The sequence below is a fragment of the Melospiza melodia genome, chromosome 3 (assembly GCF_035770615.1).
Source record: "Melospiza melodia melodia isolate bMelMel2 chromosome 3, bMelMel2.pri, whole genome shotgun sequence".
NCBI lineage: Eukaryota > Metazoa > Chordata > Aves > Passeriformes > Passerellidae > Melospiza > Melospiza melodia.
In genome coordinates, this window is record NC_086196.1 from 125,925,166 (window position 1) to 125,944,291 (window position 19,126).

The window sequence follows — 19,126 nt, forward strand, 5'->3', positions numbered from 1 at the left end:
TATTCATAATCCAAACATACTGTTCATTGTTGGGAATGGTTTTTCAATTTAGTATTTTACAAAAATTTTATTTTATTCTTTTTTCCCCCCTTTCTTTTTATCTTTTTATCCCTCTATTGCCTGGGCATTTTATGCCTCCTGCTATTGTGTTAGCTGGAACAACAACATACCCCTGGCTTTCCTCCAGGCTGATAGAGAAGAAAGTGTGGTCAGTGCAGCTCAATGCCCTTCAATAAAGGGACAGGATTTTAGGGACCTGTGGCCAGATAGAGCCAGAGGCACCCAGGCTGGATGGTGCCCAGGGGCAGTGATGACAACAAAAATGAGCCCTTCCTACACCTTTAGCAGGGCAAGAATGGAAATTTCTGTCATGGGAATGAACTGCTGCTGCCAGCAGGGGACAACATTCAGGTTTTGAGAGATCCATGTGCCATAGTGTGAGTGAGGATTTTGTCCTCAGATCTGCCCCTCTAAGTCAACAATGTTGGACAATTGATCAACACTTAGTGTTTCTGAAGCACAGCACAACTAATCAGTAATGGCACACAGTGTTTTTCCTTTTTCTCTGAAAAGGCCAAGTTAACAAGGCTTTACCAGGTATGTGGGTGTGGCGTTTGCTGTATGAAAACAATCTCGTCTTGAGCTTGGTTTATTACATACTTGAAGTAGTTTTCTTTGTGAAGAAGTTGCTTAAAACCTCGGAGAGCCAGTGGTTGCTTTCTGTGTATTTCAGGCCAATAGTCAGACAGCTCTTGAAGTGTTTGCCCCTTCTGTGGTTGATGTGTCAGGGCTGTTTATGCTCCTTTGCAGGATAAATCATTGGGTGGAAAAATTGACAACAGCACCAGTAGTGAAGATTTATAATAAATACAGGTGAAGAGTCATGTGACTTTTAATGTGACCCTCACAAAATGCCTAGTGGAGAAACCAGCATTCTTTGGGAAGACACTTTGTGAATTTAGCAATTGCTGGAATCCTGTTTCCTTTACTGCCATTAAATAATCTGCAGTGAACAGTTTTAGTGTTGTTGTTTCACAGATCTTCAGGTGTTTCACTCACTTTGAGATTTTACTGAGAGAGAGATAAAAATAAGTATTGTCTAAAAAAACCTGGCAGATCTTTTGTAAATTGATTGTCATACACACAAAGTCACTTGGAGTGACTACCTGCCTTCCATTCATTTTCAGGGGAGCATCTGTCATGTGCAACAGCTCAGTAATTCTTATCTCTGTTGCAAAGACAGCACCCATTACAATATATGAATTAGCCAGTTAGTGCAACTTAGCTGTACAGAGGGAAGGTGAAAGCAGTTGATAGTTTCATGCTCCAGAGGGACAAAAACAAGAGGGTCGTGAATTCTGCTTAGGCATGGACACAGAGCCAGATCTGAATTTGTAAGGAAGGACCCTTATGTGAATATAGTATCCCTTTTGTAGAGTGTCAACATTTCAACATAAATTGAAATGTTGCAGAAGGTGGAGGAGATGTTTTCAGCTTTCACAAAACCAAGGTCACACTAATACATGTCAGTTGCTACAACTGCAGGTTTCAGACAGTGAGGTACAAAGAGAAGAATGATGAAAAGGAGATAAAACTATTCTAAACTACCATGCCAAAAGATTAATCTTAAGGTATTATTATTTTCTTCTTATTCGTAGCATGGCCGGACCCCCCTGCATCTTGCTGCCTACAAAGGTCATCTCCACGTTGTCCAGGTTTTGTTGAAGGCAGGTTGTGATCTGAATATTCAGGATGATGTAAGTAGACACAACCTTCTAACTTGGGGTGGAGGGGAAAAGGTGATTTACAAATAACAGTAGACACTGACTTCTTTGAAGTGGGATTAAATGGAAACAAAATCTGTCTCTATTTTCCAATTCGGAGACGTAACCTCTATTAGAGATGCAAAAGAGCATGGGAAACAATGTAAAATGTGGTGGTTTTCAGTGAATAGCTCAGTGCTCTCATTCAAGCTGCAGAGCTTTATAAGAGCGCTGCTTGTGCCAGGCTGTGTGAGAGTCATCATCTGCTGCTTCTGGTTAAAAATGCTCTAGGAGTTCATTGTGGGAACCCGCTGGAGGACATCAGGTAGGGGACACAACCAATTTTTGGGTTTGCCTGGAGTGAGAGATGCTTTTTGAGCAGGCACATCCCTCAGCATCCAGAGCAGCTGCCCACAGCACAGTGCTGTGCCATGGGGAGACCATGGCGATGATGGCACCGTGTTCCATGTGGGGGTGCTCACATCTCTGAGGTGGTGTGTGCTGAGGCATCAGCACAACAGCCAGCTTTGAATTTAGCACATGGTAGTTTGTGTTCATTTGGTAAAACACGTAAGTTGCTGGAATTTCTTGGGTTTCTGTAAGAGTAGTTCTAATCTAGGACTGGGCTTTAAGGCACTTTGGAGTGACAGGTTATGTGGTTTTAGTACCCTCACTGCTGAAAAAAGGTATATGCTGAAGTGTGCAGTAGCAGTTGAATAACCATGATTTCTTAAAATTAATTGCTGACTTCTGATGGCATGCTGGAATAAGTTGGTGGTAGGGTTGCCTTTTTCTCCCTGAAATACACAAGGTGGAGAGCCTTCAAAGGCCATAGAGGCCCAAAGGTGTTAGTAGAGCCACCTATATGACTGGTAGAAGGACACAGGAAATGTCTAGGTGCCTTTTAAAAATACCTTTGGGCATTTGTTTGCATCTAGAGAGTTAAAAGTCTGTAGCATCTGGAAAATTGGTTTCTTTTTCTGCTGCTGAGTAGCTGATTGCCTGGGAGACGTGAGCAGTCTGCCTGACGAGCTTGGGACTGGGGTACTGATGTGGCCAGCTTTCTGCAGGGAAACTTGTTTTTCTAGGAAGAAAATTTGCTCCCTGTGTTCTTTATTCTTTCCCTGTGCCCATCTGAAATGGAGCAGATTTGCAAGTGCAATGGGAGAATCAGTTTATTCAGATGTGTCCTGGGTATGCTTTTTCACTTCTCCCACCAGAAATGGTTCATTAGGTATTTAAGACAAAATTGCAGACACTTTACAACTACAGCCAGTTTTCCTGAGAAAAGTGATGCTTTAAGAAAGCAAGAGATTCCACTGATTTGGTCAAATTGAGTTTCTGTGGAAACTGTTTTTGGAATAAGTCTGGTTCGTTTGTTTTAATCATCTAGGAATAAAGTCTATGCTGTTTATATGTACATGTGATAGCCATGTTAGAAAAACAGTAAATCAGTGTTTAGCATCATTTCAGTTCAGTGGAGCGTCCTGCACTTGTAGAAATACTCAGCTCATAGATGACTTACTGTCTTATGAGCTTAGGGGCTTTGTTCACAATTGGATACTGCTTCTACATGTGGTGATTAATATGGGCAGAGTAGCTGCATACTGGATTCATAGATACTGTTTCTTTAAAATATATTTTGATGTGTACCTCTGTATTCAGGTGTAGTAGTAATTTGGTTGGGATTGAGGAGAGCCTCAGGCATTTCTGAATTTCAAAGGGTGTGTTTGGATTTGTCTTGTAGAAGGAGGAAGTCTAAAACTCCAAATGAAGATTTTTGCTTGCAATAGGTATTAACTAAAATATTTCTGCTTTCCTTTTACATAGGTCTTCAAGAAGGTTCTCAGCTTATGGCTTCTCCTTGTATAACTAATTTTTACAGTTTATGCCCCACAGAATGTTTGTAGTGTCTTTTAGTTGCAATCTCTTGATTATGCCTTCAGTCACTTTTACTGTGTGCTTATGTGGCAGTGAAGGCATCTTAGTCTCAAGTGTTGATTAACATCTGTATGTTTCCTTGCTGTTTTCCAGGAATGTGGATTTAGGTTCAGATATGAAAACACCTGTAAGAGTGGGGAGTATTGTGTTTAATTGAAATGCAGATTATTTTGTTTATTTTGGTCTATGGCATTGTTGTGATGGCACAAAAAAATCCAAAATTATGACCTACATTTTATTTTTCAAAATAACAAGAGAAACCGAAACACTTAATTTTTGAGTTTTAATCAAATTCAAGAACAAGTTTTAATTTGCCAGATGATAAGCAGAAACTTAAAAGCTGCTAATTGTTTCGGAGAGATTAAAATGCTCCCTTTCATGTTCTACAGATATATTCCCTAAACACGGTAAGAGCCTTAAGAATTAGTTGAAGAATGACCTCCAGTGGCCTGGAGTGGGATTATTATGAATTTCAGCCGGTGGAGTCCAGCTCTGTAGAATATGCCACTCCAGGAGCTGACTCCTTCCTTCTCCCTGCCAATGCTGCCAGCTCCTACTGGGATCCCAGTGCCATCTCTGAGTGGTCCATGAGTGTCCATACAGCACACGCCTCAGGAATAGTACAGGAGAAAATTGTCCCGGTGAAGGAAATCAAGGATGAAAAAAATAAGAGAAACCAGAAGAGAAGGGCTAGGAAGGAACCTAGAAGATCAGAAAGAGAGAAGGAGGTTAGAGCTCTTGTGCATCCCCCCTGCGCTGCGCCTGCCCGGCTGCGGTGCATGCTGCGAGCCCCGGTGCAGGCTGAGCTCCCTCTGCGCTGCATGGCTGCTTGGTGCTCTCTGCTCTGCATCCTCTCCTGCCCTGCCTGCACCCTTGAGAATAGCTGGGAAAGCAAGCTCAGTTAAAACAAAGGGCAAAGGCCCCGAAACTTCCCTTCTGGAAGCTCCAGTTTAAGAAGCAGAAAATTAGTTTCAAATGGAACAATAGCCCAGGGTTCATAATAATTTCTAGCTGAATGGGAATGTGCAAAGTGGCTTATTCCTGTGGTCCCATTTCATTTAGGCTGTAATTTGTTTTGTTCATGATTATTTTTCATGCCTTGATCACTTCTGCTGGTCATGCATCATCATTTATTGTGCAAGAATGAAGTTGTTCTTAACTGCGTATCACGACTGCCTCTCTGTAGCAAAAGAGGAGAGCAGCACAGAGACACTGAGAAACCTGAGAGCATATTCAGTTCCCTTTGTGTACAGCTGCTTCAGGATATCCACATATGCTTGTAGGCTCCTGCGAGTATTTAACACTTGGTTATATTTTAACTTTAGAATATTTTGATTCTTCTACTGTGAATGTAGTGACTTGATTTTATATTATATGACCTTACAAGTGCTGTTCAGCACTTTGTATCAGGGATTGAAGCCATGAGTTTTTTCTGGTTGTTTTGGTTGTTTATTTTTTGGTTGGCCAAAGTTGTGGATACTCTATTACTGGAAGTGTACAAGGCCAGGCTGGATGGGGCAACCTGGTCTAGATGAAGGTGTCCCTGCTTATGGGAAGGGAGTTGGAACCAGGTGATATTTAGGGTCCCTTCCAACCCAAACCATTCTATGTTTCTGTGATTTTGGTGCAATTCTCCAGCAGCCAGATAGTCTGTTGATTTCTGCAAGCATAGAAGTGAGGAGGCAAAGTGTCACATGGGAGAAGGGCTTTAAAGGAGATTGTACAACTGTTGGATGCTCTGGAGAACAGGAATGGGCAGGAAAAAATGTGGTTATAGTTTGGGTTTTTTTAAATCAGAGAAAGGAAAAATTAATGTTTACTACAAACTAATGTAAACCAAATCTCACTTATTTGGGTCTGTAGAGTCTGTAAGAGAGACTCCAGTAATTCAGGAGAGCTGTCAGAAGTCTACCTGAGACTGTATTGGAAGTCACTTTGTTGTTTAGTTCCCTTGGGGTAAACTTCAGATGTAAATAGATACCTGCCCTATTTCCAAGTGTCTGGTCCCAGTGGTTACATCCACTGTTTTAGGATAGCACATGAGGAAGCTCAGGGAAATAGTTGCAAACATCAGTACACTGAGCAAATGCCAACAGAACAGTGCTGAAGAAAGGGTAATGCCAGAGTCCATGAGGAAAAATCAAGATTTAGGTGTCTGCCTTTCTTCAGGACTCCCAGCCTGTAAGCCTCTCCTGAAAGCAGGTGTTTAAGCCCTCTGTAAAGAGCCTGGTTCCCCCCTCTTGAAATGTACCTGCTGCTGTGCAGGAACCCTGTTACAGGTAGAGCTCTCAGATGTGCAGTTCTGCATCCTCTGCATCAGTGCATGCAGATTTCTATCCCAGCCTCCAAGTGTCAGCCTCTTACTATCCCAATGAATACCAAGATTTTTTCCTAAAACTGGAGAACTTTCAACACTGCAGTGCTGCCTGGGCAAGACAAAATGACTGAGCACTGCTATCTCTGGGCTACTGTGGAAAAACCAGTGGCCACTTCCTTCACTGGCTTTATTTTGAAGGGTGGTGTCTGTACCTGCAACATGCCTGGATCTGCTTCCATCAGGTGTGTGGCAAGAGCTCTCACAGGGCCAGAGAGAGGAGGGGAGCTGCCTGCAGTGGGGCTGTGCAGGGCCAGGGTGTGCTGTGCCACCCTGATGCAGTGCCCTGTACCTACCTTGCAAGCTGACATGTCCAGGGCATGGACATCTTGGAGTAGAATTCCCCGAGTTTGAGCTGCCTTCAGGGCTAGGCAGAGTCTGAGGAAGGGGGTTTAAGATTCACCAGTATAGACCTTAGTGCCTTACTTCTGAGTAGCCTCACTTAAGGCTTTTTGGCTTTGGGCCCACATCTGCATTTGGGCAGACTGTTGTTTCTGTCAAGGTCATGTTTCTGTGACACGGCTCTGGAATTGTCTCTCTTCATTGCTACTGATCTGCAGTCTGTTCCTAAGGCATAAATCTCTTGGAAACAGAATCATAAATTGTGCCCAACATAATAGTCTGGATGGTTAATATGCATTTACCGATGTAATTGCTCTCTGAGCCTCTGGAACAGACCCCTAATGCTTTGCTAAAGACAGAATTGTAGTGAGTGCTTCCAGAGACATTTATTTCAGTAATTAATAAAAGGTACACAAGTCTGTGATTACACTGCCTGAAAATTCATGCTGTGAAAAAACCACAACTCATCCGTTTCCTTGGACTCCGTGAAAGGCAAGGCAGGGATGATTTGCTCCTCTGCTGATGGGACGGGAAGGCAGGTTAGAGTGCAGTGGTGCAGGCACTGTTATTTATAGGATGGCTGTGCTCTCCATGGCTGGGTTGCTCAGTGGCTGTCACACAGAAGCCATCACAACCTGGTGGTTCAGCTTCCACAGCACTTTAAGGTGACTATTTGTGCTGAGGTGTAAGGGAACAGTGGACCAGGTGCTGCCCTGTCCTGCTGGCTGAGGGATCTGGTGCTGGCAGGGACAGACCCTCACCAGGACAATGATACGTGCTCTCTCTTCACTGGGAGGTGCCTCAGTTGGTGAAACAAGATTTGAGCTATCCTTTGACACTCCCTGTTACATGGATGAGGTGCTCATTTTGTCCAGTCAGGGTGTGGGTTGGACCTTACTCTTGGCTGCTCGTGTAGGGAAGGTGTCATAACCAAAGCCCATACCTTGGGCAGGAGGCACTTGCGCCTGCCATTTGCAGAACTTGTGTCCCTTCACCTACGTCTGTTTCAGGGACCAGAATGTATTTTGGGACAAAGCTTAGGCATGGCTGAAGCTGTCCCAGTGCTGCTCTGCATCCCCAGTGTATGGCCCCCCACCATAGGGGTTGGGATTACCAAGGGGGACCTGGTCTTGCAGCTGTGAGGTGTGAAGCCCACTTTCCAAACAGACAAATGTTTGTATAAAATTGAAATGAATTAATTTAAATGAGATGCTGTTAGAAGTAGCTGTCATATAAACAAAGCCCCAAAAGCTGAATGTTCTTTGACCTCACTGCGCTTACTGTGATGTGGGGACAGGAGCAGCCTTGATTTAAACTGTCCCAATAGGAAGATCCTTAATTACAAACCAAATTCTGTACAATTCATTTCTGCCCCAAATTTGCCTTCTCCACAGTAATTTTCCCAAATGTAAAGCAGCAGGAGCCAATCATTTACTGTTCAGATTCCATCCACTGCAATGGCAGTTGCCCTTTTGTTTTGGTCTGTTTTATAATATCTTCTGTGGATTTGCTGGTGCATCAATACCACTTGGCAGGGTGGGTTGGCAGATTACTTTCCACTTCATGATAGTCAGATAAAATGATTTTTGCACTGTCCCACATGACTCACTACTGCAGTAACGGTAGCTGTGCCATTATCAAAAATGAGATATAAAATTCTTCCTTAGTTTGCTGGTGAGCAAATTTCCATGTAGTCATAGTAACCAGTAACTATTTGACATTTGTACTTGTGAGATGGTATAATTTGGACATTTTCCATAACATTTTGGTTGTCTTTGAATTTGGAACAAATACATAAGTTCAGAGCACTTGCCATGCTGTCAATTTTCCAATTCTTTTTGTTTCCGCTTCCTGGAAGCTTTACTGCCTTTGCTGAAATCCTCTAAAATATATTTCCAGTCACAAGAACAAAAGTAAAAATACCTAACCTCTAGAAACAACAACAAAAAATAGATAGGAGGCTTTTAAAAAGCACCTTCAACACTATTTTTTAAAATCAACTTCATTATTATAAGCCAATTTAATGATTTGCTGGTAGGGATTACTGAAAGGTTGTGGTTGGCAATGCTCATTTTTTTAATAGATTAATAACTATTTTGGTGTCTTTAGCACAAAAGAACCCCACCAAGAGCAATTTTTAAGTCAGCTGCTAATTGCCTTTGAGAACAAATTGTTCAAATAAGCCAGTTATCTAAAGACTTGGACACTCTAGAATAAAAAATAAAGAAATTCCTCTGATTTCAGTATTTAATATAATATGCTATTATCTGATGAAGAATTTTACCAGAGAAATTTTGTGTCTATTTAGGACTTGATTTCCTGCAAGCTTTTTTAGGACACATGGCATATCTCTGCCCTGTGTGTGTTTGTGGTGACCATCACCTAGATAAGCAGAAATGGATTGGATTCCAAATCTGTTTATTAATCCCAAACAAGTCTGTGTGCAGCTTTGAAGCCTGTCTCTGTTCCTGGATTCAGGCTGTGCTTTGGCATTCCTGGTTCAAAGCAACTTCAAAGGAAAGCCAAGACCAGTTGTTGTGGCAGCAGTGGAGCTACTGCAGCTCATTTTCCCACTGATCCCTGTCTTACATCCCTACACAACGCTTCACAAATCCTTCTCTTTTGCCTCTCTTTTATCAGGTTCTACCAACATGTACATAAAAACATAGATAATCCCTGATGGGCAGGGACAGTGGTTTAAGTTTCCCGAGTCTTCAGTTTCTAGAAGAATTCTGGAAACTGACCTTGGGCTCTCTAGCTCAGCAAATGGGTTCAGCAGTTGTTAGAGAGGAGATAGATGGGCAGTCAGACAAGATGACCACATCAGTACAGTTTCGTTTGGAAACCTTAAAGGAAATAAACTGATGTAGGAGACTTGCTTGCTGCTGCTACGTGGCAAGTCAAAGAGAAAGGAAAGTCATTTGGACTTCAGGATGGCTCAGTTGCTTGAGTGGAACACGTGGATGGTCCTGCAGTTGTGGTTCTCATGGTGAAGTTGCCTCCACTCTTTGCAGTAATTGGTAAATTCATCAGAGGTGCTGAAGAGACCAATCTCATCTCGTGCTCCTTATCCTAAGCAGGACTGATGGAGCAATCAGAGCCAGAGCAGGAGAGCCTTATCCAGTTAGTGTAAGTCCTGGAGGATCATGATGATGAATTACGACAGCCTGTAATTCCCTTTAGTTCCCTACAGACACTGATGGCTGTTAGACACGTAGAGCCAAATGTGTTCAATTCACTGCCTTCTGACACTGCCATGTTTTTGGAATGCTTCAGCACTGTATATGGGATTGTGATGACTTGCAAACTTCTGTAAATGGTTTGTAGCTCTGATACTTGCAATAACTTCATTAATCTTGGAAACTTCTATGGTAGTTGTTTAGGGGGACTGTTTTCAAAGACAGCTTGGATTTAATCATGTATGTGTGTTGAAGATCCAGCCCCTGTGTGTGTTGTCTGCATTTGCATTAAGTCAAAGTGAGGTGGGAATTGTACCAATTACAAATGTGCTTCTTTTTGCAGGGTGACCAGACAGCACTGCACCGGGCTGCTGTTGTAGGGAACACTGATATAATAGCAGCTCTCATTCAAGAGGGCTGTGCTTTGGACAGACAAGACAAGGTAACAAACAAAACAAAAGCCCTGTGGAATAGCAGCTTTGGCAGTCAGTAATGTTAAGGTCTCAGAGAAAAAGTTCATACTCCTTAGTAAGTGTCTGATGCTTCAGGAGTAATTGGAACAATTACATTGGAAAAAAAACCTGTACCATCTCTTTAATACAAATTACTGGTTTAGTTATGCTTCTATATTAGGCTGATAGTTTTTGGTTTAAGAGTCTGTTCTCAGCTCATTAAGGGATGACTTAAAGGAATGTACAGCCATACTACACCCTACGCAAAAGGCTGCACAGTTCCAATGATTATCCCAGAAACTTGAGAATCCCAGACTGTAAGTTTCATTTAGGAGTAAATATAACTAATTTCAAGTTCCAGACAAATAGCAATGTTTTTACCCTCTTATAAGAATAAGATAGAAAATAAGTTAGTAGGAAACAAAAATACTTTTAAGAGAGTAGGTTGGTTATACAGCCCCTAACATTCTGCTCTTGTGTGTGTGCTCCTCAGGATGGGAACACTGCTCTTCATGAGGCTTGTTGGCATGGATTCAGTCAGTCTGCCAAAGTGCTTGTTAAAGCAGGAGCCAACGTTCTTGCCAAGAACAAGGTGAGACCCATGCAGGAGGAGCTTTCAGTTCTGGTCTAAGGTGGCTGATTCTCAGAACTGGGGATTTCTGGCCATGCCATTTCTCAGCAGGTGGGGGGTCAGCTCTTAGTGGGACTTTTTTCTTCTTTTTCTTTTCATTTATCATGCCTGGATGGTTCATCCACAGGCATTAGGAAATTCATATTTTGACAGCTGACGCAGGAGAAACTCAATAACGCGTTGAATGATACATTAATTACAGCTGAGGAACACTGCCATTCCTGTGGAAATCTCCATGGTGCTCTAATTTATACTGAGGAGATTCATTGTGATTGGTGTGATTTAAAATGGAAATGAATTGTACTAATAAGAAAAAGGTATTGAAAACCTGGTTTTTTTCAGAAATTAAATAGCCAAAGGAATGTAAGCCACAGGGGGAAACAAAAAAAATGTGTCTTTTGTTACTAAGTTTTTCCTAATATATTGGCATAGTCTCTTCCCAGAATTTTGTAATGAACCTGGATTATGTTCCTTTTGGTATTTATAATACCTTGAGAGCCATTTAGAGGAAAGAATAACAAAGTAAAGGGTTTTAGTTCCACTCTAATTGTTATAACTGATGGGCACTTCAATTCAGTAATTCAGAAGTTAATGGAATAGTCCAGGAAATGGTGGTAGCAGCCCACGGTGTGAGTAGAGTCAGGGTTAGGACAGCTGTGCCCTGCGTGACAGGGCTTTGGGAGTGCTTTAGGGGATCTCTGAGCATTTTTGGTAAATGTGTCTCTAAAACAACAACTGAAACAGGGCTGGGAAAGAAAGGAGACAGCTGGTCAAAGCCTAAGGTTTAGAGTAAAAAGACATGATGCTTGGGCACAGTGTTTCTGTATGTGCACGAGTGTATAGGCACTATAGAAGCATATATTTGCACAGTTGGGGTGACTTTGTGGTCTGCAATTCCATCATCTTTGATATTATTTTATGTGTATTCCTTCTTTTGTATTACTTCAACTACCAATTTCTATTTACTGCAATTACTTTTGCTGTAATGTCCACCTAGATTTGTATCAAGGATATTTTAGAAAACTTCTCTCATGCTTGACTGTAAGCTTGTGAACCATTTTGCTGCTGTCCCTGGATACGCCTGTCTGTGTATACGCATACACTTCTGTACAAAGGTGTGGGCTTGAGATCCAAGTCTGGTTATCCTGCATGCTTGGGTGCCTCAGGGAATTAGAAGATTTAGCTTACAATCCAGTTTGTCAGCTGGAGGCAACCTCTCTGGGAAAGTATGTGCACAAAACAGCTCAGCAGGGTTGATGGCTGAAATATGACTGGCAAACTTAAAGACTAGCACAGGAGCTGCTCAGGCAGTATTTGATGTCTTGCCCTTTGCATTTTACTCTTTGGGTGGTTTTTAATGGACAAGATATATTGTCTGGAGCTGCTGAAAAATGTGGGAATCATGCATGCTTGCACCTGCTTTTACCTTTGTTTTCAAGAAAAATTAAGAGCTTAAGTCCACATAATCCCAAAATGGTTTCTCTGTTCTGTCAGCTTTTTGTGTTACTGATGACAAGGCATTATCATTCTGTCAGCTTTTCTGGCAGCCAGGGTTGAGTGCCATGGGCAGGAGCATCCCACAGGCTGTTCACTTACACCTGGGTATTGTGTGATTTTGGATGGATGGGACAGATATGGGCTGCTAGATTTGCCAAACCTGTGAAGCACCAGAAGATGGGAAGAATTTGACACTGTGTTTTGGGTAGCTGTATTTCTCCTGCACAGTAGTCACCCTGGAGAAGAGGTTTATTTTCATTTACGTTGGCTTAATAAAACCTTTTCTGCTTTGACAGATCATCCAGTGAGATCAGTCATAGATCCTTATTTTTAGAATCTTCATCAGTCTGTACATTTCAGTGAAGATTCCCAGACTGGTACAACTTGGAGCTTCTCTCCCTCTCAGAAGTTGGTGAGAGATTTGTCACCCCACGGGAGATGAGCCAGATGAGCCACTCTGAGCTCTGACCTTGGCACTGCCATTCTCCCAGAATTGAAGTCCTCACCTGCTGCACAGGACCTCTGCCTTCCCACCAGGGCCAACCTGCCAAACACCAAATGATAAAGGCATTGCAGAGGCTTTTCAGAGATAAACCTGTGAGGGGAAAAAATTGACACTTAAACACAATTTAGCTGAGAAGAGAAATGTTTGTGTCTGCCACAACTTAGAGGCTGACACACATATATGGTCTATAATATGGAAGTGAAGACCTAAGACCACATCTAAGAGTTGGCTTTTGTAATTCAAACAAACCCTGCAGCTTTGATCTGTGTCTTGAAAGCAAAGGGGACAAATCAAAGGACAAAATCGAGGTGAACAGACAGCGTAGTAAGCCTGGTAAACCTTTTTACCTGAGGTGATTTAATTTCTAGCTCCCAAGAGCCAAAAACCCTGAATGTTTTCAGACCAACAAAAACCAAATGATGCCAGAAAAACTTGTCAGACCAATAAAATAGTTCGCTGTGTTAGAAAGATAATACACAAGCCAGCACTTCTTTGATTTCTGTCCACTTCTGCACATTTTCTTCTTTGAAGAACCATAGCATGTGATTATCTGCAGCTTGGGTGGCTTTTTGCCCTCCCTTCCGATCTTGGCTAGAGACTGGTGTGCCTTCTGAACACCAAAGCTTCTTGGTAGCCTAAAATCTGTATCCTGCCCAGTGAGAGCACCTGCAGACCCAGCCAGACTTCAAGCTGGTTTGCATTACAATTGTAAGGAGACAGGAGTTGTGACAGGAGTCTGCTCAATACCCTGCAACAGTCGTGGCTGGGATCAAAGATCCTGTAGCACGGCAATTTGGTTTTTTGTGTCTGTGCATGGGGGAAACGCAAAGCACAAGAATTACAGTTCTTTAAATTAAGCATTTAATACTGCTGTTTGAGACTAATGAACGAGACAGTTTCTAGAGTTCTTTCTTCCTGTAAACAGATTTGACCAATGCAGATATCATTATACTGTCCTATTTGTTCCTTTATTATATCCCAGGTAAGCCATTGAAGCAGAGATTTCAGTCTCTGGGTTCCTTCATCTCGTATCTTTGGGAAAACAACAGCTTCCCACCCTTGGGTGGATCTTCTTTAGCAAAGATCTGTGAGGGTTTATATTTTAATGCTTATGTCCATTATCTAAATATGGCTTTTATATTTTCCTGTATTTCTCTAAGGCAGGTAACACACCTCTTCACCTGGCTTGCCAGAATAGCCATTCCCAGAGTACTCGTGTTTTGTTACTTGGAGGATCTCGAGCAGACCTCAAAAATAATGTGAGTTTTGGAAATAACATTTTTGTGTGACTTTGTTTTAGGTATATTGCTTTAACTTGTAGAAATACTCAGAAAGGCTTTAAGCAATGATTTTTATTATAAATTATATTGAAAAAGCCCCACTACTCAACCGTTGTATACACCATGCACAGGAATGCTTTTGGTAGGATTGAGCATTGCTCTACTTGTACCCATCTCTTGAGCAAGGATAGAAGGAGCCAAATAGGGTTTTGCTGTTGCACAGACAATGGTGAAAGGCTTCAGATCTGCAGATCTTATATACCGTGTGTCTATCTCTCAAATGACTAGATTCAAGGTGGCTTCAGTTTCAGACAGCTTTCCTCCTATTTAAAATGATTCTGGCCTGATGAAGAAAAAAACAATCTACAAAAGGAAGCCAGATATTTTTGCCCTGCTTGATAACTTGGTAACAGAGCAGGCAGAGAAATGGAAACCTGTGGGGTTTTGTGCAGCTCCTGGGCTCAGCTGCACAAGTGCCACCCTTCATGGGAATGCTGCTCTGGCTGCCACTCATCTTTTCTACATTATGTGGAATCCTAAGTTGAGATTCCAAATTGCATTGGGTTGAGGTTCAGAAGAACAGATTTAATGGGAAAATATAACTAACTCCGGGTTTGTGGTACCAGTAAAACAGCATTTTATTTTTCCAGTATTTCCCATCAGTGGTTAAAGAATTCATGCTCTCACCTCTCCTGACCCCAGCTCTTGCTAAACTTTCCCACCCATGATAGCAGACTTTGCACTGCAGAGAAGACAGCATTGCTGTTCTGTGGAGGTGTGTGGTGTTTACTGCTCTTTCTGATTTAATAGGATTATTTCATCCCTGAACATCATGACGAGTACAGGCTTTCTCACAGTGATTACATGCTCAGAGCTTTGTTTCTGTTTGCAGGCAGGAGATACCTGTCTGCATGTGGCTGCTCGTTATAATCACTTGCCCATCATTAGGGTGCTGCTCAGTGCTTTCTGTTCTGTCCATGAAAAGAACCAGGTCAGTGCATGAACCTCATTGTGACTCTGTGCCCTTTGCATATGGCCAGTTGTTGGGAAGAGGAATTCCTGCCCAAGTAATCCTGCTTCACTCTGTGTGTTCCACTGTACCACCAAATGCCTAAGCTTTTAAGAATAGCCTTAAAGTAATGGCATATCAGTGGTTTATTATTTTGCCATCACATTTGCATTATTTCTTTAAAGCATTGCTTATTTATGAGGTAATTTAATGATCTTATAGCCGTTACAGAGACATTGTGAAACACAACTCACTGACATTTAGATGCTACTAAAGTGCAAATTCCTCTGGAATACTTTGCTGCATTTTGCAGTAGGGGGAATTAAGAGGACATAAAAGTGAAGACAAAGCATGCTCTAAATTCAAAGTAATGATCAGTCCAGCCTAGGATTAATCATCCATAGTTGTTTTATAGGGAAGTAACTGATTGCTGTACCTACAGCATAGCATAATTGGGTAGTAGAAGGGAATGAAATTGGTACATTAAAACATTTTAAATCTGCTAAATAAACATATTATGTGGTGCTTAACTATGTTTTCTCATGTTCCTGGGAAATCTTCCATGTGTAATTGAGGATCATAAAGATGTTTTCTGAACTGTGCATTTAATGTTCTTTCTTCACTATGAGATATTACAGCAAACAAAATAGGTTTCAGCATGTGAAATTTACTATGTAATTTTATTTGGAAATCAGTTTTTTAACTTGCAAAATGAGCTACTGAATATTAAGATGGACTGGTGTGAACCTGGCCCAGAGAGACATCCCTTTCCCTCATTCCCCAGCACTATCTGAAGTTATTTCATATTTGCCCATAGAATTATTTGATTTAGGAGTACACCTCATCTAAGTTAGCAACAGGCACTAGTCCTGAGGAAATCTGATTTTATGAAGGCCAGATGCAAGACCAGGGGGACAGGAAGGCCTTGTGCACACGTGTCCGGTCCCACTTGAACAGTTGCTGGCTCTGTTACCAGTGCCCAAATCTGATCCTGGCTGTCTTCACCTCACTGCACCAGGACAAGGGCAGGGCAGTGTGTTAGTGCTGGACCCAGACTGCCTCCTGGCTCTGATCCAAAACCTGTTCTTCCTGAGGAAACCTGTGAGGAGCATGCCAACCATCTCACTGCCAGTACTTACCTGAGTATTCCTGAGTAATGTGATACATCACCACCTGCACACCAGATAATCAAACCTGAGGGGAAAAAAAAGAAGAGAAGGTTGTAGTGGGAAAACTTGTTCTACCCTCAGATGTCGTATCCATTTACTGGAGGTAGAGCTGGGCTGTCTCCAAGCTGCATCATATGTCACTTGGTTTAGATAAATCAGATCACCAGTGCCCCAGCTGCATTTCTCAAACCCAGGCTGAGGTAGCTCTTTGCCCCCTCCTGTCACCTTCCTCCCCAGTCAGTCATTTTTTATTGACCAGGCCTTATTTAAGCTTAGTTGTTGCATCAGCAAGTGTAGGTTATTTTCCATCTCTGAGCATCTTTTAGGAAAGTGTGAATTCTGTAGGGTAAGACCCAAGGACTGGTGTCACAAGTTTGTTTTCTGCTTTCTGACTTGCAGGCAGGGGATACTGCACTCCATGTAGCTGCTGCCCTAAATCACAAGAAGGTGGTGAAGCTCTTGCTGGAGGCAGGGGCTGATGCATCTGTTGTCAACAATGTAAGCAGGACACAGAGTTTCTCTGGTATTTTATATTGATGTAGAGTCTCTTCAACATTCCTCATTGGTTGTGAAGTGTTGAATTATATCTGGGTAAATTAATGCAATTAGTCACTTTACTCTTGTGCACAGAGTATATACTGAACTTGGTTGGAGAAATTTCATGTTTCCAGTAGCTTGTTTTGAATGAAATGCTGTTTTCTTTTTTCTCTCAGGCAGGCCAGACCCCTCTAGAGGTTGCCAGACAGCACAATAACCCCGAGGTTGCGCTCCTGCTCACTAAAGCATCACAGGTACATTACACATCTCTCCCCAGCACACACATACATGTGGAGCTGAGGCCACTTAATCTTGGGAGGCTGCATCCCCTGCTCCTTGTCTTCTGCTGTGAAAGGTTCCTACATTTCTGCTGGCATTGGGGGCTGGGCTCAGGTCTATTGACATAGAGCCTTTCACTCCCCAAAGTGAGCAAGGTGTACAGATTAAGCCAGCATGAAGTGCTGTCAGAGGTTTCTGTGTCCTGACTGGCAGAGGCACTTGTTCCCTGCAGTGGCCATGGGGTTAGAAAGTTGCCCTGTACACTGAAGCACCTGAGTTGTGTCTCTGCTGCCTGCCTCTGACATATCCCATCCCCAGAAGGGTGGTTGGCACTGAAGGATGCTTTGCAACAAGGACAAAATGTTTATAGCTTGTTTATACTTTGCAGCTGTGTGTGAAATGCTGCAATGCTCTTCAGGCCAGAAGGCAGGAAGGCATGAGACCAGGCACAATCCTTGCCCTCCTCCTTGTCACCTCTGCATGAAAAGGGCTGAGCTTGGCTTGGGAACCAGCCCAAGGACAGCAGAGGAGATGCTCAACCTTCTAGGGGACAGCAGAGTGCCCCAAGAGACTGAGCTCAGTGCTGGTGTGTTTTCACAGCCATGAACACCCACGTTGCTTGGCTCATCAATGTCCATCTGGCAGTGCACTCTCCTTTATCTGTTGCCTTTCAGAAAAGGAAAAGGTCTGCTCTGTTACTTGTCTTCTGTGGTAGGAAAGAGCATGACATCACTGAGTAACAGTGTGGTCTGTCTTCAGGTCTCGCGTTTTAACCGTGGGAGAAGCCTGAGGAAGAAGAGAGAGAGACTGAAGGAGGAAAGGAGGGCTCAGTCGGTGCCACGGGATGAAGTGGTGCAGAGCAAGGTACAGCCTGGCATTACCAGCTGGATCTGCTGTAAGGGGGGACTGTCACCAAAACCCATTAAGGACACGGTCTGTTTGGAGCCGTCACTGTGCATGGCCCCAGCAGCTGCCCCAGGCAGTTTGTCATGCTCTGCTGCTAAAGCATTTCCCACTCACATGTGCAGAGCAGCTTAAAGCTGGGCAATCGAAGAAGAGGCTCCTTTTCCCCATCTCTTCAACTGCTCTGAACTCCCTGTCTTTGCTTCAAGCAGGGCAGTGTCTCAGCTGCTGATGACACACCAAGCAGCGACCAGCCCCCAGAGAGGAAGAACAATCTGAAGGATAAACCCCGGTCAGCCTCACCAGATCCCAAAGGGAAAAAGAGCAAAAAGAAAAAGCCAAAGGAAAAGGTATCAGTAGATTTAAAACAGCAGAGAGAAAGAAGGGATAGCTGTTCAGAAGTGGTGTGGGTCCCTTTGGTGTGTTGGGGCAGCAGCCCCACCATGCTCCTGGGGCAGAGATAATCTTCAGATAAAAGTAATTTTTGCTGTAATTGTCACAATAAATTTGTCCCATTCCCACCAGGAATAGTTTACCAAGGGGCTCATATAGGCAAAACACTGTGTGTATGTTATGCAGGTTTCAGCACTCTCAGACCCCATCTCCCCAGCTGACCAGCAGGCAGTCCCTCAGCCCCAGAAGAACGCGCCCAAGCGCAGAAGCAAACACCACTGCCCCTCTCCACCCCCTCCCCACGAGGTGCGAGCCTACCAGCTCTACACGCTGTACCGAGGCAAGGACGGCAAGGTGATGCAGGTGAGCCACTGCCCTCACACAGGGACACACTGCAGGGAGCCTGGGGAGCTGGGACACAGGTAATGGACAGAAAATATGCTCCACTAACTGCACTCTCAGGGGCATGAAATCATGCCTTGGGATTGGTTTACCTTGCTTGGGCTTCAGCTGCATTTTGGCCTGAAGTCTGGCAAACAATAAGGTGGTTTTGTGCCTGTTAAAGAAGACATACTTAAGTAGTTTTGATCTGCAAAGATAAGGGGTGATTGGAAATGACATGAGAACTTTCATTATATACTTTGGAACATTAAGAGCTCTGACAGAAGAAAGAAAATTTCTAAGGAAAAGCAGTGTGTGAGAATCCAAAGCTTACTACCTAAACCAAGAGGCTGAGTAATCTCAATAGATTCTGTTCCAGTTCTTTTTGGGTTTTGCAACATGTCTTTGGGTATTCTATATTTACTGGGGGCAGGATTTCTATAGAAACTGAAAAACAAATAAACCTGGAGCTATCAGGTCACTTGCATTTA

The 19,126-nt window shown here is 43.0% G+C and overlaps 1 protein-coding gene across 1 annotated transcript in view; it reads left to right on the top strand.

The window, feature by feature from the left end:
• The window catches only part of ANKRD6 (ankyrin repeat domain 6), an 84,582-nt gene that overhangs the window by 57,760 nt on the left and 7,696 nt on the right, over positions 1-19,126 (top strand). Inside the window, exons 5-14 of the mRNA XM_063153009.1 lie at positions 1,659-1,757; positions 9,943-10,041; positions 10,545-10,643; positions 13,845-13,943; positions 14,857-14,955; positions 16,542-16,640; positions 16,856-16,933; positions 17,718-17,822; positions 18,074-18,211; positions 18,441-18,617. Of these exons, the coding sequence (XP_063009079.1) occupies positions 1,659-1,757; positions 9,943-10,041; positions 10,545-10,643; positions 13,845-13,943; positions 14,857-14,955; positions 16,542-16,640; positions 16,856-16,933; positions 17,718-17,822; positions 18,074-18,211; positions 18,441-18,617 (1,092 nt within the window). The remainder of the gene's footprint in view (positions 1-1,658; positions 1,758-9,942; positions 10,042-10,544; positions 10,644-13,844; positions 13,944-14,856; positions 14,956-16,541; positions 16,641-16,855; positions 16,934-17,717; positions 17,823-18,073; positions 18,212-18,440; positions 18,618-19,126) is intronic.